Source organism: Alosa alosa, chromosome 15 (genome assembly GCF_017589495.1).
Source record: "Alosa alosa isolate M-15738 ecotype Scorff River chromosome 15, AALO_Geno_1.1, whole genome shotgun sequence".
Taxonomy (NCBI): domain Eukaryota; kingdom Metazoa; phylum Chordata; class Actinopteri; order Clupeiformes; family Clupeidae; genus Alosa; species Alosa alosa.
Window position 1 is genome coordinate 640,528 of NC_063203.1, and position 21,654 is coordinate 662,181.

Consider the following 21,654-nt stretch of genomic DNA (forward strand, 5'->3'; position numbering starts at 1 on the left):
AACAGTACAGTGCATTTTCATGCACTGTAATAATCAGAAGAAAAAGCCTTGGAAGAACAGTACAGTGCATGAAAATGCACTGTACTGTTCTTCCAAGGCTTTTTCTTAATAACAATAATAATAAGATGACTAGGAAGAACAGTACAGTGCATTTTCATGCACTGTAAAAAGCCTTGGAAGAACAGTACAGTGCATTTTCATGCACTGTAAAAAGCCTTGGAAGAACAGTACAGTGCATTTTCATGCACTGTAATAAGAAGAACAGTGATAATAGTCCATTGCATTTACAGGCAATGCAATAAAACAATCTTTACAACCTTAGAAATCCAGGGCTTCACTCGATGGGGATCATCCATTTCTAAAACTGAAGATAATACAGGGCTTCAGCCTGCAGCCTTCAGCCTAGATGTAACATCTACTGTTTCAAGGTTACCACATCCACATAAACAATAACCACCTCCAGAGGTCACCAAAGTGCTATTCCCTTGGCCTACCTCTACCCTGATGCACTAAAACAGAAGTTACATTCATTTTTTCTGTATTCAAACAGATGCCCCCTCTCTGTCTGTAATGCAAACATACACACAATCTCTTACTCATTCGCTCTCACACACACACACTTCTCTCTATATGATATAGGTAAATGTACATGTATACAGGGTGCGATTTGTAGGGGGGGATGGTGGAGGATTTCCCCCCCTCTGGTTTTCCTATCCCTAACTCTGCTAAATTATTTTTATCCCTGGTGGGGACAACATTTATCCCCCTCTGCCCCTCATATTGATTAATGCTACTTCATATAAGTAAAGCGCTGCAACGTGAGAACAGTCTAGTAGGCTAGCCTACATTATAATCTGACATCAGAAACACACCGTCACCGTCAGCACTCATGCTGCTGACACAGTGGCTGCGTGATAACTTAATTTGGCCTTGATCGTGCAGGACATTTCAGAATGTCGAGTGTGTAATCCATCATAAATGGCTAGTTTCAATGAAAAAGTTAGCTGGACAAATGAAAGAAAACAAGAAGGATTCAGTGAAGCATAATAATGTTTTCGAACCTTCAAAATTAGAAAACTGATGCAACTGAGATGGAGGACAACTGCACGTGAGTAGAGCGTAGGCCTATTGTCCGGGGAACTTACATTAAATGAGGAGATATTTGCTGAATGTCACAAAAAGTGTTATAGAAATTGCTTGGCATCGCTTATTCAATGGCTCTCTACCGAAACACCTGTAGTTTGCGGAGGACGAACGAGAAAGTACTCGTTTGATAAATCAGCCAGTAGGCTAGGCCTAGTAGACAAATAACTTTTAGAAATAATCTGTACTGCAAAAACGAATGTTGGTGGGTATTTAAACTATCTAGCAGGTGTTTTAACAGCTGCAAGAAATAGAAGCTTCATGGTCTTTATGTTCTGGTTCGTAAATTATTTTCATAAAACTTCAAGTTGCCCTATAACTTTACTCTCCAAACTCTTCACTGCACTGTAGGCAATTAACTGACAGTATGATAGGCTATTTATTTTCTGTAGGCTACAATAAACACATTTATTTTAACTTTTGCAATATTACGCACTTGGCTACTGAACGCAAATCAGCAGGAGAGAGAATGCACGTTGCTTACGCAGCGTGTAGCGCAATGTGTAGGCTTTTTGGTTACAAACTAACACTGTTAGCCAATTCACTAACTTAAGACTTCAGTGCCATCATATACAACGTTTTTTTACACAACAAATACAGAAAGGATGGAGGCAGCAAAAGTAGAGGAGTCATTTCAGATGGGGCAAGAACAAGGTGAATTTGTATGCTTGTCAAAACGTAGTCCTACAAACTTATTCAAAATCATCCCCCCCTCTGGTTTTTACACAAATCGCACCCTGCATGTATATGTGTATTATATGCATAGTTCCTCCTTGTTTCAGTCTTCCTACATTCTGAAAGAATTTTCCAATTATAAAATGCATGGGCTTATCAAAGCCAGCATCCCTAGACTGACTTGACTATTCAAAAGGAAGACTTCCTGTTGAGGCCTTTAGGCGCTGGGGGCAGGGGTGCTTGAGGAAAGGGGATGGCCCATTTCCTCAGGAAAAAAAGCATCACCGGCACACTACAAAACAAGCCTGCCAGGAAATAGTTCCAGCCCGGCCGATCCAGAGGTTCATTCTGGTTTCACTGTGCCAGTGGGACATTATAGCCCAGCAACCAAGGAATTGGATATGCCACTACTGACAGATTCAACCGTTCTCATGTGCTGAGCAAGGTAAGAGTTGAATTTTGGGCTATGAGCTGCTCAGTTTCTAAATGCTGCCCCACAAACATTTTCCAGTTGTTTACATTTTTTGTCGATTTACAAAATCCAGTAGTGAAATAGACTGCTCAGAAGAATGGGGAAGATCTGTTATAATATCTGTAAATTGTTGTAAATTTATTTAAGGTTTTTGATGACTTTGTTTGTTTTGTTTTTTACTGTGGTTGTTATTTAGTTGAAATAAATATAAAGTAGGAATGTGAGGAATAGTTTAGTTTAATCTGTTTGATTACTTTGAACAATATGCTTATAGCGTTATAGTTCAGCAAGGGTATCTTTAGAAAATTTACAGAGAGAGCAGCTACAATCCCACATGTATGAAAATACACCTTATTATTAATTGTTTTGTATAATACTTTTGGCTCGCTGAGATTGTATCTCCTAATCTCAATTTCTTGCTTGCATCCTTCAAATCTCAATTAAAAAACAATCTCTTGGTCTTTTCTTAGAGTTGTTGTAGGCCTGCAACAATTCCATGCATGATTGACTGCAGGTAGAAATATAAAGGAGATAAAATCACATCTCACAAGCAAAAATGTAAAATGTGAGTCAAATACTATTGATAAGTGGCTTCCATACCATGGAGATACTAAGCCATACAAAGGAGAACGATGTGAGTAATTTTTTTTCTCCCTGTGTGTTTTGCTCAAGAAAACTCACAAAGTTTTCAAGTGCCAGTAGGCTAACTTTTGGTCTAAGCAGACCCATTTGTCCACTTGGATCACATAGAATGCAACATGGCCATGTGAAGTATTTTACTGATAACTGAAAAATCAACCAGTGGATTTCCTAGAGAAGATCAGATGACAAAAGTGGTGCACCGATGACAATAGTAAGAGGTACTGAACTCTGCCCTGAAAATGCTTACTGGACTATTTAGGCTGTTCAGGATCACAAAAGACAAAGAGCTGCTGGCATTTGGATGCATCCACTGTTTACATGTCAACTCCTTAGCTATTTACAACAACAGAGTGGAGGATCTCAGTTCATGGTGGTTATGTTCAATGTCTTTCTCAGCTACATATGTTTGTAGCTGTGTTGCCTACTCTAGGTGTCTCCATCCAATGCTATTCCAATGTTTTGTAAAGCAGATGGCATAGTGACAGTCCTATCATCTCCACATTGGGTGGCAACCAAACATTTAACAATGATGTTAAAATGATCATACTACATCAAATCATAATACAGAAATTGAGTTTTTATTATTGTATAAGATAGGCTACAGTACATATCTGTCTTTGGCACCAGTAACAATCAATGACATAGGCACACTAATGTAGGCCAACATTAATTTCTTAACAGTTGCAAAGTATGAATTAATAGGTCTACATGTTCCTTGCACACACGGTTTAAGATGTCATGTTTTTATTTACTTAGTTCGTGGATAATGGTGAGCACCATCCATTTATTTATCTAATTTATTTATCAAATTTAAGAATCTCTGTATCCTCTGTCATAGCCTAATTCCATCCCAAGTTGGTGGAATTCTGTAGCCTAATTCCATTGGTAGATGGATAGATAGGCTACTGCTGAAGCCTACTGAAAAGTTGTTCATGCATTAAATATAGGCCTATGTGGATTCTAGACATTGCAGCATGATCACCATATTAAGGGATATCAAAAGTGGTTGTAGTGCACAAATATGATCTGATTCATTTATATTATGGCTTGGGATAGGGCTCTATTGAAGTAATAATGCTGTGTGAAAGTGGTAGAATTCGCCACGTCTGCCAGTCAAGGGTAGCCTAGCCTAATGTAGTCCAGAAGGGATTTTTTTTGGTAGGCTTGTCTGTCCGTTTTTATAACAATGACATCGAGCTCAACAGTCTTCAAACGCCAAGAAAAGTCTGGCGCTCCTCATAGGTTGGTAGGCGTAGGCGTATCATTACTGTGCGGGAGTCTTGAGGAACTATCCCCTAGGTTAAACTCCAACAGACGTTGGAAATTGATGACACATATTGTTGGTCTGCAGCGAGCCGCCTAGTAAAAGTTAATTCACCTGGATTCCTTTTTATTTTGGCATTAGGCTACGGCGCTTAAGGATCTACCAGCCATGGGTAATGTGAGTAGCCTAACTTTTTACTTCTATAGCCTAACTCGTCAATCAATGTTAGCCTACGGAGTTTGTTACGGAGGGCAAACGGCAATCTTGAGAATTGTTTTAGCAAGACATAGTTCTAACATAAAGCAAGTGCCACGATAGCCTAGAGCCAAACAATAATAAGCTAACTGATTTAGCATCTGCATTAGGCTATAATTCATAACTAACAATTTACGGTCGAATGATAATCACGGGACAAGGGGCACTCCATAAGTGGATGTAGCCTATTCTGGATTGTAATTGTGTGACCTTCACAGGTGAAATGGAATGGTTAGGCTAAATGATATCCAGTCTTAGCTGAAAATTAAGCCATAAGAAATAGCCTACAGCTCAGAAATATCCAAACATGTCGTTTTTCCGCCATATAGTAAGCCCTATATTTTCTTTTCAGACAAGGTTTACTCTATAAAGTTATAGGCAGGCAGGCTAGGCAGCATTGTGACTAGACTAACGTTAGACCTTGATCTAGCGGCTTGGGGTTAAATATTGACCAAATATAAGAGGTAGAAAAGGGTGTGTGATTATGGAAAAACACCAGGTTTATGGCAGTTTTATGGTAGGCTAGGTCATTCTCCTCTGTAGGCTACCTTGCAGTTTTGAACCCTTCTAATAAGGACTAAAGGCTTCTAATGATAGCTTAAAAAAATGTGTGATAGGCCTACAGTAATAGGCTACCATTTTTCTTTTTTTTAAAAAGGCCTAGCCTACATCAATCTCTGAACTTTAAAGGCTTTAAATGGAAAGAAGAAAAAATTAAACCAAATCAAACCTTTTTGAAAAGTAGGCTATAGATATGGAGAGAGAGAAAGGCCTAAATGCTGAGATAACAATGGCAAGTTAATCTACACAATCCAGTCAGGAGATTAGGCATCACAGGTCTGTCCAAAAGTTTTCTGTGACAACCCAGATAGCAAAATCAGATTGACAGATAACGGACCGCTGGTGGTATGCCGCCGGTGGCGTGCCACTTGTGGTCTGCTGTTGGACCACCATGTCTTTAAATTTAACTTGTCATGAATATTAAGAAAAGTTAATAAAAATTATATATGGAGTATAACTGAAAAAATTAAAGATTAAGATTTTAGACCAATAGTGGCAAAATATTGGGCAATTTGTCTGCAACCCGTCAGCAGACCGCCAGAGAACCGATGAGCAAAATGACAGCGGACCGCCAGCTATGCCCCCAATGGACTGACAGTGGTCCGCCAGCCTCTTGCTATCTAATGGGATAATGAAATGCTGGGCCCCTGGGCACAGATTTGAAAAGTGCTCCCCTGAGCAAATAAACACAGGCATGAAAAGTGCTCCCCTGCCCTGGTTAGTAACTCTGGCGGGTTTTGTGGAAATGGATTTAAGGCATCTTGCTGTGAAAATGGATGCCAATTGCAAAGCATGATTATCACACATAGTGTGACCCGTGTCATTTGACTGAGGGGCCCCATTCAGATATCAGGAGTGAATAACATCACCCATAGTATATGATTAAGGGGCCCTATTCAGACATCAAATAACATAACCCGTGTTATGGGGCACTATTGAGCCATCTCTGCCCATAACTCCAAAAATGGATTATGTCCGTTTTGCACAGAACTTGGTGGGCATGTAGCCCAACAGGGATGGACAGTATACTCTTTTGATCCTGTGAGGGAAATTTCCCGTGATTCCGTGAGGGATGACACAGAACCATTGATTTTCGTTTTGATCCATCGGCCACCCACTGCACCGGACCCCCTAAAAAAGAGGGTAGGATGGAGACCGATGTCAAGAACCGTAGGGCCTAACCACTCATAGCGCCACTTAGTTAAAAATGAACTCACACACGCACACACATGGAAATGCACGCACACACACTTACGCACGCACGCACATACTGTACATAAACACACACACACAGACACACACACACAGACACACACATATACACTCACACAAGATGTCTGATATATCAGCTTTGATATAAGAACACCACCTCCAGCTAAACCTCTTTAAGACTGAACCACTGGTCTTCCCAGCCAAACAAAAAAGAGCAAATAAAAGTCTTTAGAAGAAAAAAGAAAAAGATGACTCTGGGTCAAGAACTAATCAGTCTCACCGGCTTGATGTAGGCTACAGGTCTCCAGTGGTCTCCCTGAGCGTAATACGTGCCTCTCTTCCCTCTCGCTTCCGTGATTTCTAAAGTCTTTCAAAGTTGATAGCTGATAGCTGACGGCTAGGTCAGTCAGCTGACTGGTTTAACAACCTGCTGATCCATTCTCCACACCAATAGCATAAATAAAAGTGTCCATACAGATTAGATATTCAATACAGGGCAACAGAGGCATAACAGGATGGGAAACAAATGATAGGGAATACACTTATAGGCTACCCGTCACCCTTTATTTTTATAACCGGGCCTTAGGAAAGTCTCCTATTTAACTTATGTGGCGGTGATGCATCATAAAGGTTTATGTCGACCACTGCGCTCCTCTAAAGTGGTCATCTGGTACCACTGCCCCTATACCCACGGCAATCCAGACTTTTTTCGTTTGTGGTCCCCTGATGGTGAAATTATCAATGATCAATCAATGATCATCAAAGCAGCGGCATCCCTCTATATCAGGGGTATCCAAACTACGGTACTGCCTGCCGAGCATTTATTAGTTTATCATAGATCCGGCTCTCCACACACTTTAATCCGGCCTGCTGAGCATTTAATTAGGTTATCATAGGCTGCTCGCTATTTTTTCGTTGTGGTTAACTTGCTAGAAGTACTTCTCCTGAGCTGTGATTGTTGTAGAAAGAAATGGTAGCTTGACGGCTCCTACACACAGTTGCGTACGTTGCAGTGCTGGAGACGCATCCCATTCACTTTACATGGGCTCACGTCATCCGTTGCCGAACTGAATTGTGGATCCGTTGCGTCGCGTTTCTCTCGTCGCTCGCGTTGAGAAGTTCAGCTGTTGCTGCACCGACAGATGGCAACGGGCAATCAAGCCAATTGACGGACGGCACCAACCAATCACATTACCCTTTTACTTCAAATCATTTGCATAGCTACCGTCGGGAACACCCACTGGCATGCGTTGACGGAACGCAAGAAGCCGTTAGCTAAGTTCTATATATTAATGACCTTAATGATGAAAACAACCATTTCTAAGTGACTCCAAACTTTTGAACGGTAGTGTACAATGGTCTTTTCCAAAACTCCTCATACATGCAAAAACAATACTGAATATAAAAAAATCGATTCTACAATCTTATGTCTCAAAAAACAGGATTTTTTCACAAAAGTGACAGCCCTAATTTCCATTTCAACTGTGAAACTCCGCAAATATGCTTTGTAGTTGTGAACTTATTGCTGTAGGCCATCATCATCAAAACTATTCCACCTGTGTGTGCCATACAGTTTTGGCTACAGCACAAATATTTCCATCCATAGATAAAAATGAGCAAATCTAATCTCTGAATTTCTTTTCAAAGTGCACCAGATTGATGCATTTAAATGTTAAAATATACACAATTCCGTTATGGAGGAGCATGCCCCCGGACCTCCCTAGAGGGGCTTGTTCCCCAGTGCAGTACAGATGGATACTTCTTGGACATATCATATGATCCTCATGTCAAGTCTTGTGGCTACTCAAAGGAAGTAAGATAATAGGTCAATACAATATACATTCTTCAGCATTTTCTTGTCATAGTATGCTAATCGTAATATTACTGCCTCAGGCAGAATGTCCCTAACTCATGACAAAAGGGGTCGCATGACCTTTATTAGGAAGTTGTGACATGGAGAAAGCAAATGACAGCCAAAGCAAAGTTGATGCATAGAATACAGAAAAGCAAACACATAATGAAAATGTAATATTAATCATCTCTATGTAATACATGTAGATTAGTATTCACTTCTAATACATATAAACGTATTAGTTATCACTTCCACTGCATAAGATTACCACAGTAATTCCTAACTTAAGTCTCATCTGCACTGTAGTTTAAACATTAGTCTAATGCTGTTGCTATAACTATGTAGTTTAAAAGATTAAATATTAGAATAGCTTAAATGTTATTATATTGCTGTAGTTATAGCTATGTAGCTTATTGGAATTTGATTTGACTAATTTCCAGGTCTGTATAAGTATGGAAAAATGAAACAAGGGCATTATGGAAAAATATTTGTATTTCCAGACTATTGCATCTACAGTACTAATTAGAGATGCACCAATATGGAATTTTAGGGCCGATAACGATAACCGATATTTATTGGTTTGTTGTGGCCGATACCGATACGATAACCGATAATTACTAATTACTCTTGGAAAAAAAAATGTGAAAAGTGATTTGGGGAAAGCATAATTTTATTGCAGTAATTTTACCTACCACCAAATGATGGACAGAACTCATAATAGTCCTCAATAGTACGGCAGTCAACAACATAACAGTAGCCTAGCCCTACAGTATGTGTGGCTCCTTTAAGTGAACCTGACGTCAGTGAATTGCGAGTGAGTGGCTAGAGAGTTTGAATCGTTTTCATTTAGGACTAAACGCTCATAAACGGCTCAGCTTGGAATAAGCTACAGTATAGCGACCAAATTAGAGTTTGTGAGGGAAACTTTTAAGGTTTAGGGAAAGGTTTAGTTTCAACTGCGGGTAACTGAATAAAGCTGCAACTCCTCACTGTATCTTATGTCTACTCTGTTGTGCACAACCTGCTGCAGCAGAAATGAAAGGCGTTAGCCCCGAAGGTTTTAATAACTTATTATGATGACCTGTCTGGAACTGAAGCACGAATGGTTAGCATATTTCTAGGTAATAATACAAAACCCAAGCTAAAGTAATGCAAATATAATACTAAAACACAACTTAGAACTAGGCCTACTTATGTACTCGTCCCACTAACGACCAGCACGGTAAAGTGCAAACACACCAGCACAAGACGGCTCTAGATAGGGCTGAGCTCCGCTATGTTAAGGTTAAATGGCGGATCATTCACGTGAGGATTTTGAGATGCACAGATTCCCAAATGAACGCATATCCACAGATTTTGTTAGAGTGGTGAAATACATTCACACCGCAAACATTATATTGAGGAAAAAGTATAGCCAACCAAGCTCAAGTAGCTGAGTGTAGCAGGACGGACCTTATGTAGGGCTTAATTAGGACTTCCCTGCATCCCTAGTACTAATCTTTAGTGTCTACAAATATTTGTATTTCCACACTATTGCATCTTTAGTACTTTTTTGGACAAGAATTGCTAGCTTCATGGTAGGGATGTCCCGATCCAGCTTTTTGCACTTCCGATCCTATACCGATATTGTAGCTTTTAGCATCGGCCGATACCGATACCGGCCGATCCAAGCATGTATTATTTTGTTGTTATACTCATGTTGAAAAGGGTTTTACTCTTAAGAACAACTAGCCAACTTAATTAGGTTAGTTTGAATAATCCACAGTGGTTGGTAATGAGAAGCTGACCTGTTTATTCTTAACAGGGTTAAATAAACACAAAATAATAAATAGTCAATTAACCATACAAACTGAATTGGCATCAGTGCTCTGCTCGAGTGTAAACCAAGGCTTAAAAAAGCCATCAGTGTAAACAATATTGTAAACAATATAAAATTATATATAAAAGCAACACACACAAAACCTGAGTAGAAATAGTCAAATTACCACACACACACTGAATTGGCTATAACAACCCAAATAACTGTCACGCCTTCTACATTATTATTAATAATAATAATAATAATAATAAAGCTTTATTTGTATAGCACCTTTCATACACAGAATGCAGCTCAAAGTGCTTTACATTTGAAGCATGTAACACAATAATAGTCAGTCAGTCATTATCAATCACTTTTCTTTGCTGTTTATGTTATACTCAGCAACATATAAAAAATATAGAAAATGGCGCCATAAGACTGGCAGCCTTAACCCTCTTACCCCCCCACAAGCGCGCCATATGGCAACTGTGGCAAGGAAAAACTCCCATATTCCAGGAAGAAACCTTGAGCAGAACCCTGACTTAATAGGGGAGCCCATCTGCTTCTGGCTGGCTGCGCCCTCCAATAGTAGCAGATGTAGAATAATCTGAAAATGTAGTCTACAGGATAAGATGAGTTAACTAAAAGCTTTCCTGTACAGGTATGTTTTCAGATCTTTTTAAAAATATTTACTGAACTTCGCCTGCTTGATGTACAGAGGCAGGGTGTTCCATAGTTTGGGGGCATAATGGATAAACGCAGCTCTCCCACTTTGTTTGTGGAGCACTTTGGGTCCCGATTAAAAGATTAGAATTGGATGATCTAAGTTTCCTTTGTGGTTGATAAGATATTAAAAGCTCAGAGATATATGAAGGTGCTATGCCATTCAGAGCTTTGTAAGTAATTAACATAACCTTAAAATCAATTCTATAGGAAATAGGGAGCCAGTGCAGTTCAGCCAACACAGGGGTGATGTGTTCTCTCTTCTTAGTCTTAGTTAAAAGTCTAGCCGCAGAGTTCTGTATGAGTGCCAATTTCTTTAGATGTTTTTGGGAAGACCAGTGAAAAGTGCATTGCAGTAGTCTAACCTGCTAGTGATAAAGGCGTGAATTAGTTTTTTCTGCATCTTGTTGAGTTAAAAGGGCCGCACTTTGGCAATATTTCTCAAGTGGAAATAGGCTGTCTGAGTAACTTTACTGATATGGGGCTTAAAACTTAACTCTGCATCTAAGATGACACCGAGGCTTGTTACTTTTGGTTTGACCTGGTGTGCCAAGTTCCCCAGATTACTAAGAATAATATCTCGCTTTAGTTTTGGTCCAACCAGAAGTACCTCTGTTTTGTCATCATTTAGTTTCAAAAAAGTTTTTGCTCATCCACTGATTAATGGAGGTTAGGCATGCAGTGAGGGGAGCAAAGGCCATCTAGGTTAGTTGGCTCCACAGAAATATACAATTGGGTATCATCTGCGTAGCTGTGGAAGTTTACATTATGCTGACTTATGGCGTTTCCCAATGGAAGCATATATAGAGAAAATAGCAGGGGACCAAGGCAGCTCCCTGGGCCACACCAAAAGGCAAGTCATGTTTTCAGATACATGATCTCCTAGACTGATATAAAATCTCTGCCAGTAATGTAGGTTTGAAACCAGTTTAGAGCATTATCAGAGAGACCCCCACCACTTCGCAAGGCGGTGAATTAGGATGCTATGATCAATGGTGTCAAATGCGCACTCAAATCCAGAAGAATAAGGATATAGACTTTGTTTGAGTCGGTAGCTAGTCTGAGATCATTGACTATCTTTACTAGAGCCGTTTCTGTGCTGTGATTTGATCTAAAACCTGATTGGAATTTTTCAAGGATACTGTTTTCGTTGAGGAAGGTATTTAACTGATTGCAAACAACTTTTTCAAGTACTTTGCTCAAAAGCGATAGATTTGATATAGGCCTGTAGTTGCTCAGATTGGTATGGTCAAGATTTGACTTTTTTTTAAGTAAAGGTTTCACAACAGCGGTTTTAAAAGCAGTTGGAAATATACCTGTTTCTAATGAGGTATTTATTACCTTGAGAAAAAAGGGAGCTAAACCATCATATACTTTTTTTTTTTTGAATGTAGTAGGGATTGGATCTAAAACACATGTTGAGGAGCGGTTTGAGTTATAATTTTACCAAGCTCAGATTGAGTAATAGTGCTAAAGGACCTTAATTTTTTTGGGGGCTGTTTTTTGGGTGTACTATCAAACATATTACTTGTGTTACCAATAGCCTCCCTTATAGAAATGACTTTGTTTTTTGAAGAAGTCTGCAAATTCTTAGCATCTTAGAGGGATGCCTGACTGAGTGTATCAAAAGGTGTTTGATGCAATAGCCTATCAATGGTAGAGAACAACACCCTAGAGTTTCCACTGTTTTCAGCAATTACCTTAGAGAAGTGGTTCCTCCTCTCATTCGAATAGCTCTATTATAATTTGCAATTTTTTCTTTTTTTAGAATGGCACGGTGAACCTGTAACTTAGTTTTTCTCCATGTTCTCTCAGCTTTCCTACATGATCTTTTTTAGATCATGGATATTTTCGTTCATCCAAGGTGTCAGTTTGCTACAGGGCCTTTTTTTTAGTCTTTAAGGGTGCTACTCTGTCAAGCAGAGCGCCTAATTCCACGATTAAGAGCCTCTACCATTTGATCAATGGGATGATGTAAAATATCTAAATTTATGGAGTCTATAAGAGCTATGAACTGCTGTTCTGCTCTAATGTCCAAAGTCGCGATTTGATTGCAATTTCGGGATGAATTTTTGGAGTATGTAGTACAATATTAAAAGATACACAATGATGATCAGACATATTTATATCATTTACTGATAAGTCTGTGACTTCTATCCCTCTGGAAATGAATAGATCGAAGGTGTTGCCAAGGTTGTGGGTGGGTCCTGTAACATGCTGCTTTAGCTCTAAACTGTCCAACACATTAAGGAACTTACTGGCTTTAGCATCAGTTGTCTTATTGACATGAATATTGAAGTCGCCATTTACAATTATCCGATCATAGCTAGTGATGATGAGCGACATAAGTTCAGAAAACTGGTCGAGAAAGCCAGTCCATAGTTTAGGAGGGCGGTATAAGGTTAATAGAAGTACAGCTGGGTCAGCCTTCAGAGTGAGGGCAATATACTCAAAGGAAGCGAATTAAGCCAAAGTTGACTCGTGTGCAACTATATTTGTTTGAGAGAATGGAGGCAATTCCACCACCTCGTTTGCCTTGTCTAATTGAGTGGAAGAAATTATAATTTGGGGGACAAGTCTCAACAAGAACAGCTTCGCTGTCTGAAGTCAGCCAGGTTTCAACAAGAAACAGAAAATCCAATTTTTTTTCACTAATAAAATCATTGATTATTGCTATCTTCTCCACACTTTACTGCTCCATCTCCATACTCCCTTCAATTTCTACTGTTTGCCCTGGCTGCAGTCTGAGCATGATGGGGAGATTCTTCTTCTATTCACAAAGGTGATCATTTCAACATGCTCAGGTGTCAGCCGGCTCCTGTGCTCATCAATGATAAGTGAGACTGCACTAAAAAGCCTCTCACTGTTGCGTTTTAAAAGCGAAACTGATGCCACAACTGGTCTGGGTTTGCTGAAGTAACCTAGGCTACAGGCTGCATATTACAGAAAATCAAGCAACATAGCACGTAGGCTTATCTACACTATTTAGTGACAGGAGCTTAAGTTTACCGCGACAACAGCTGTCACTAATTCACATCGTCGTAGGCTGCGCCGATGCACAGACTAAACGGTAAAAAAGTTATGATAGCCTGCTGGAAGCTTCTACCCTTTTGGATGTGTAAAGTTGTAGGCCTAGGTGCACTTAGTTGTTAGCGATTGACCAGGTTGCTTTTTTAAATGAAATGCGTTTGTTAGGCTAGCCGATTGTAAAAATAGGGAAATTAAAGTGCGTGCTCTGCCTATACATTACACGAACAATCTTAAATCGCGGAGATAACATTCGTTAGACAGGCAAAGCTGTCAGCAGCAACATGCATAAGAGCAGTAAGAGGGTCACGCGTACACCCGCGGTCGCGGTTAACATTAGGCTATATTAATTCAACTGTGACACGAAATATTTGCTCGATAACTTTAAATTCTTAGTGGGACATGCACAGACAAGTGGGATGCTGGACAGGTCGCTAGGTGTGCTGAAAAACGCGGACCGGATTTGGGGGGAAAAGCTGAAAAAAACCTGGAATGGATTACCTACATCGGTGCGCTGGAAAACACGGACCGGAGTTTTGAAAACAAACTGGATCGGGAGTCCAGATCGGCATTTTCCCGTGCAGGCCGATCCCACATTTTTTGCTAATATCGGCGGCCGATCCGATCCAAATATCAGATCGGGACATCCCTACTTCATGGTCACATCTGTCAGTCAAAATAGCCCCACATTTATTTGTACCAGGGGTGTCACTAGACCTAGAACTGCACTGGGGAACAAGCCCCTCTAGGGAGGTCCGGGGGCATGCTCCTCCATAACGGAATTGTGTATATTTTAACATTTAAATGCATCAATCTGGTGCACTTTGAAAAGAAATTCAGAGATTAGATTTGCTCATTTTTATCTATGGATGGAAATATTTGTGCTGTAGCCAAAACTGCATGGCACACACAGGTGGAATAGTTTTGATGATGATGGCCTACAGCAATAAGTTCACAACTACAAAGCATATTTGCTGAGTTTCACAGTTGAAATGGAAATTAGAGCTGTCACTTTTGTGAAAAAATCCTGTTTTTTGAGACATAAGATTGTAGAATCGATTTTTTTATATCTAAAGACGTTTCCATTTTCAACGCCAAATATAGGCCAATCCACAAACAACTAACAGGCATTAGGACGAACGTAAAGAGGGCGCAGCACAGCAGCTGATTGAAACAGCTGTTTCTGATGCGTAAAATTGGTGGGAATTTTCTTTTTAGTTTTCGCAATGCTTACTGCACTTCGGAATTCTTTTATATTCTTGTTTGTGAAGTTTGTTACATCTATCTTTTTTATTTGTTTAATTCGTTTAAAATTAATAGTGTACATATTTGGTTAAAATAGATTCCCTATTTTAGTTTTCGAAACTTGTGTTGTTTGGTCCAATCGATTGTGCAATCGATTTTCAAACGTAAAGTGACAGCCCTAATGGAAATGGTCAAAAATAGTACATTTCAGCACTCCATGAAATTATGCAGAAGTGGTCACCTGTGTTGTTAAGCTAGTTATCTTGGTCATTGTAATGGCCATCTATAGGCTACTGCTATAGCTATAGCTATGCTATAGCTTCTTTTTTCATTCTTGGCTACTAATCTGGAAAAGTATGATTTGTTTTCCCTCATATTTTTGTGCATCAATGTCACTAGGAAGTACAGAACCCTAGAGGGGTCATTGCAATACATTTTTTGGTATCCAGAAAACGTGCGCTCATTTTACTAAATCGTGCGCACATTTTACGAAAGCGGGAACTAGTGCTGGGCGGTATGACCAAAAATGTATATCACGGTATTTTTCAAAATTCTTACGGTTTCGCGGTATATGACGGTATTTTTTTCCCCCCATGCATAATCAGATGTTTACAGCAGTCTATTTTACTGTCATGATGTAGAATAACTCCACACTAGTGGTAATGCAGTTTTGCATGGCCCCAGAAAATGATCCTGTTTACAAAGAGCCACTCATGATTCTAATGAAGAATCTAATCAGAATGCAAAGACAATTGCAGTCAAAATACAGAACTTTTACTGTGCAAATTTTCGAATGTTTCACAAACATCTTGTATAAAACCAATACAAAAAGTAGTGCAACTTGCAACAATTATACTTTTTTGAAAATTATACAATTTAAAATAAAACCTCTCTGCTAATATGCTTACTCTGTCAAATAGGCCTATCAGAAACACGCATTATTGTTATTGTGTGGTTTACATGACGTTAGTGGCAGGCTAACGTTAACTTGATGTGGATGTCTTGTTAGCCTGCCATGAGCTTCGGTTCGGTTCGCTAGGCAAAACATTAACAAAAAAGTTTGTTTTGGTGCACTGACAGTCAGGATCATTTCTAACTAGCCAGCTAGTATTGCTCAGTGCATGTCTATAACATGCTTTACTTGCTACCTGGATAATTTCAGCGAATATTCTTAAGGTGAGATGAATAATAAGAACGGTGGGTTGCTAACTAACGACATCACCTACTAGCCAGCTAGTTACAGCTGTTGAACAATCTCAATAGAATTTTCGTGACGGTAAATCCAGAAAGGGTTAAAGCGGCGCTAGTAATCAAGGATCTTTGGTAAATTCCTTTCAATGCAGTATCCCTTAACGTTTTTCCTTAACTAAAGAAACAATTTAAGGTATTCTGTGCAACACCCTTAAATAAACCCCTTACTTAAGGAGAAATTAAGCTTTAAGGGTCATACTTCAGGGGAAAAACTTATGGTGTTTTGTGTTTACCCTCACTATGCCTCGCAGTGGCACCATGCGTGCGTGTGAAAAAAGTCCCGTCTGAAACACTGTCGCACGGCGCAGCGTTCCAAAGGTTGTGTAATCAAATACACCGGTATGGCGGTATATTAAAAATTCATATCATAACGAAAATATACACCGGTATACCGCCCAGCACTAGCGGGAATCCTGCTTCTGCATATTAGCGTATTAGCATACAACATAGTGTTATATTGTATTATATTAACCCTTAGAACCCTAGACTGTTTTAAGGGCATTTTCACTACCTTTAGTTCGAAGCATTTATCCTGGTCATTGTAAGTGCCATACACACAGCTATATATTGTGTTTTTTTCAGCAGAGTCTAGGCTAAAATCTGCCACAATTTCATGTATTTTGCATTGATTTAATTTAGATTTTTAAATAATAAAAATCCAAAAAGCGTATTATAAAAAATATCTTATATTTTGACATGTATCTCACCACTGCAAGCTGGCAGCTCGACTTGCCTTTCATGTGTGTGTAGAGCAGACTGTCCTGAATCTGGCAATATCATTGCCATGGTGGAGGGATTCTCTGGGGCTGAGCAATTTACAGACATGTGGTGAGCACCTTACAGAAATAAATGCCATTTTTTTAATTTAGTGATTAAAAATGACCTTTCTGCGCTCCATATCTGTGACATGAACTGATCTGACCTGACTTGACCCGAGTTTATGTGTTAGCCTGTGTGTGCCTATGGTGTCTGCACTCATGATTCTCTACACATTTTTACTGCATTGCCATGAACAAAGTAAAGGCAAAAAAGGTGTTTCTTTGTCGAACAAATTGGGATGCAATGTGAGCCTTGAATTGGATGCCATGCATGAATTTGCTACTGTAGGGTCTCAAAACCGGATTATGAACATTCTTTGCCATAGAGAAACACAAAATAGCGTTGGATTATAAACATGCTTTGCCACAAAAACAGACAAAAACGTGAGGTAAGTCGAGCTATATGAAATTACTATTTTTGCTGTCACTTCGTCTGTTTTATAACCCAGAAGGATGTACTTGGTATCAAATGATAGCTCTGTGTCTCCTCTTTCATCTGACATGTGTGGCATATCTATCCGATCACGGGTTTGTGAGTAATTCAAACGAGAGTAATGGGTGCGCAGGTAAACACAGAGAAGTATAGACTGTAAATATGATGCAATTTTATTTAATTTCATGATTTTTTTTTTTAATTTTCATACTTTAACGTACAGACAAGTGTGTGGTCTCGTTAAAAAGCCCCACTTCTGCTGTCACGCAATAAAGGTTTCATCTCGCTGCGATGAACAGTTGCGGAGCTATTGTGAAATTTGGGCTTTTGAGTTTTCTTGATGTTGTGTGCTTACCACATTTTCACCATGTGAATGTGACTTGCTAAAGTTTCGGATTGTCTGTGGCTCAATGGGATAATGCCTTGTACTGGTGATCCTTAGGTTGAGAGTTCAAATCCCACTTAGAGCATTATAATCTAGGTGCACATGACATTCTGCTATTGCTCATTTAAGATTCACATCATTGAACAGCACCTGAATGACTAGAATAGAGTACTATTAGAATACTGTTGGATTGTGGAGGTTAGCACACTAGAATAGAGTATTGTTAGAATACTGTTGGGTTGTGGAGGTTAGCATACTAGATTAGAATACTGTTGGGTTGTGGAGGTTAGCACACTATAACGTTACAGCTACTTGTCAATATGGACTTGTCGTGCAAGGCAAGTATAACTGTATAATTATAGGCTGTTCATCTTATTGACTCGGACACAGAACCCACCCCCCTTCATCTACCACCACAAATACAATTCAATTCTGTGGGAAACACTGCCTTCCATTATCAGACCCTTCATCTGATCCACGATAAGATTTAGGATAGGATCTACAATTAGGTGTTAATTAATATTACTACGCTAACGTCAAAGTACTCCCAAGTGCTATTGCGCCACACATTGTAGTTCTGTTTATTCGCTTGGAAAATCGCCACGTTTCATGTTGTGTGACCTTACACATTTTTATCAACTACTCGTGCAACTGTATTTAAGTAGGGAAAACGTGGATGTTTTTGATTACTGCTATCTTCCTCCCTCTATGGCTACATCTGAGCCCGCTAGCATAGCAACATGCTAACACATTATCTCCCGCCCAAGCCAGAGAGCGTTTGAGTGCACGTACCGACACGGGAGAGGTATGACTCAACTTGTGAAAGTTAAGGTAAGAACATATATTACTACTGACATTGGGTGGCGTGTTCCTTTAATGTCTACCCTTAAACTCTTTTTGCGCTTATTCCCAGATCTAGGGCCTTGTAGATAATCAATGAGAATGGTGTACAAACTTTTAATGGTTCAGTCATACTAAGAACATGTTTGTGTTCCACCCTACTAAGTTTGCGCTGCCTATAAATAATTATTTTCATTATACAGGCCTTGGTTTTTGGATTCATTCTTGATATAGACAAGGTTTGAACAAAATCTGAGATGGTGCAGCAACAACCTTATCTGATTTTGCGCGGAATAGCCCTCTTGCATTTATGATAAATACTGCCAAGGTGTTCTCAACAGGGAGGAAAAAGAGTGAGACAGGAAACCCATGTGTGTGGCATGCAGACCTCACTCAGCCTCCTAGTAAACATCTTTAAAAAGCATAGTTTATAATTAGAAATGGAAATTTGTGTGTAGTTAATAAGACTGACACGTGTGCAAGAGTGGTGTTCCTTTTTTGTTCTTTGTATCATGTGACACATATTTTACTTGTGCTTTGTGTAAACCTACTTGTGTATTTCGCTCATGTGTTCTTCCAGTTTAATTGAAGCTTTTTTGTGCAGTACAACAATTTAGAACTGTCCTTTTTGGTGATGCCTGCAATTAATATTTTTATTTCAAAGTGGCTTTATAAGTGGTGATTAATAGTTAAATTCAAAATGTCAGACTGAACAATCATTCTAACTGTGACCAATTGTCAGTGACTGCACCTGTAACTGCAGCTAGCCACTAAAGCCAATTAAAATCAGACAAATCACTATTTATCCCAGTATTTTGTTCACAATGTGCTGATTAGTCAAAATATTTCCAGCTTAACCATGCTCTTGCTAGGGCTATTTTTCACTTGTTCTATTTTCTGGGAGTTTGTATCAAGGTCTAGCAAGCACTCACACAAACCAATGTGAAAAGGGGAAGTGATTAAGCATTGTTCCTCTGTCAGCAGCAGTAAATATCCTAGTTGGTTTGCTGGAGCAGGATGTGTGTGGGAAAGGATAAACATGATGTCTTGATGAAGGTTAAAGGGTCCAAAACCTACAATATAATTATCTTAATGATCCAGACACTGAACCACTGATGGGCAATTAAATTAAATGACCAAAACCAGCCTAGTAAATACTTGGGTTATAGTTAGAGAATAGAGAATAGATAAGTTATGTTTCCTATGTTTCCTTGGGAGTTTAGTGGCAAAATAGGTGAGTGTACAAAACAGTCTTTGTATCTGTTGGTTCAACTAGTGGGTATTTGAGACAAGAGCCAGAGGGTAGGGCCTGGGGTTCAGGTAGCAGCAGTATTGTCAGGCAGAATGGATTTAGCACTTGTTTATTATACAATTCAGATAGACCTTTCTGTTGAAGACACACCTTAACTTAGCCAGCTACACACCAAGCTTAGCCAGCTTTCTCAGAAAATAAAGATGGTACTGACCTTTCGTACACAACATATTGTTACAGCCAAAGTTCAGTGTGTTACCAATATAATCCCCACATACTTGTATTGCTCGACCGAGTTGGAGTCCTTATTCCTAAAATCAATACACATGTCCTTGGTTTAAGTCACATAGTCCAAGAAGGTTTTAAGACACCGGGCCCTATCGTGTGCCCAGTGTAAGGTGGCTCAAAGCAAGTTAACCTTTAAGTTAACAAAAGTTAAAGGGGTGATGGAATGATGATATAGGGTATTTTGTGCTGGTCCTTAAGGTCTCTGAATAGGGTGTGTAACATTGGTTGGGCTGAAAATGGCATATGTGCTGTTCTATGCGCCCTAATGCAAGCCTGGTGAAAAGCCCTAGAATGAAACGAGAGGTTTTCTTCCTTTTATTGTATGCTCATGAATATTTAGATGACCTGCGTGCTGATTGGTTGGTTTACAACGAGCGAAGCTCCGGAGCAAAGACGCAAACATGGCCGACAGCACTCACTGAAACAGCCAAGGTGGAAATACTATGGAGACATAGGTGTTGAACAGCATATTTGAGCCTGAATCAGAGGAAGAATCTACTACTTCAGAGTGGTAAGTTTTGTCATTTACTTGAGTTTGCCACACGTAGCCCAGTTAGCTAGCTGTAATACTCGCACGTTAGTGTCGTAGACTAAGCTAAACATTGTATTAGGTTAGTTTTTAGCATTGTAAGCAACAGAAGTTATTAATTTGCACACAAACAAATGTTTTACAACTTGTACCCTTGTGCAATTTTTGTCAAGATGTCCAGTTAGAAGCTAGCTGAAAAGTTCGTAGCCAGTCGTGGGCAGTTCTGGCTATGCTGTAGTGAAAGGAGTGCTGCTTGCAAGGAAAGTACTCGTTTTAGTCAGTAAGTATATTCTAATGGTGAATAGGTCATCTGATTAGGAGTTACATACATCAGTGTTTCCCCTACAATGTATTCATCAGCGGCGCAGCGCCGCTCCTGGAATTCAAGCGCCACTGCAAAAAGAGTTGCCTAATTAAAAAAAAAAAAATAGACGCAAGTGAACTTCAGGAACAGCTGCCGTTCGTTCAGGTTTCATGTCAACAAATAATAGTAGGCTAACGTTCAGGGATTCCACAGGAGATCACGCTTGTTTGTGTTTGTGTTTATGTTTAAGTTTATTAGCAGACGCAATTTTGTGCAAAAAAACGTAGCCTACATTATGTTAACCAGGGAACCAAATTAAACACGCCAGCGAGATAGCTCGACCCTACCTTCAGTAGCCTATTCCCAGATAAATCCACGCATTGTTCCGTTTTTGTTTGTGATACAGGCAATGCTTTCAAGCCCTGTGTTGCTAACATACCTAGGCTGTGAAACTAAGGTCTAGCTAGCCTATTGGTGGGTTTAATTGAATTTGAGTAATAGGATACGCAAGCATTTGCATCTGAGATAGTTTGTAATTCCTGTAGAGCTCATCAAAATTATAGATATGATACAAGACACTTATCTGCTATAATCCAAGTGAATTTTCTTCGAATTTTTTACCATTTATTTTACCAAATGACATGGGAAACATAATTAATTTCATCCACATATTCTTATGCACCAT

General features: G+C 39.4%; 1 protein-coding gene across 4 annotated transcripts in view; it reads left to right on the forward strand.

Moving 5' to 3' along the window:
• The first annotated feature begins 2,159 nt into the window (after nt 1-2,159).
• The window catches only part of exoc3l2b (exocyst complex component 3-like 2b), a 166,775-nt gene continuing 147,280 nt past the window's right edge, over nt 2,160-21,654 (forward strand). Inside the window, exons 1-2 of one of the 4 annotated variants that reach the window (XM_048264542.1) lie at nt 2,160-2,263; nt 4,338-4,373. Coding sequence is in view for 1 of the 4 variants with exons in the window: in XM_048264540.1 (XP_048120497.1) it covers nt 2,923-2,924; nt 4,338-4,373 (38 nt within the window). In the remaining 3 variants the exon portion in view is untranslated. Of the gene's footprint in view, nt 2,264-2,904; nt 2,925-4,218; nt 4,374-21,654 lie in introns of those variants that run through there. The other 3 variants (XM_048264540.1, XM_048264543.1, XM_048264541.1) reach the window with 3 other exon arrangements.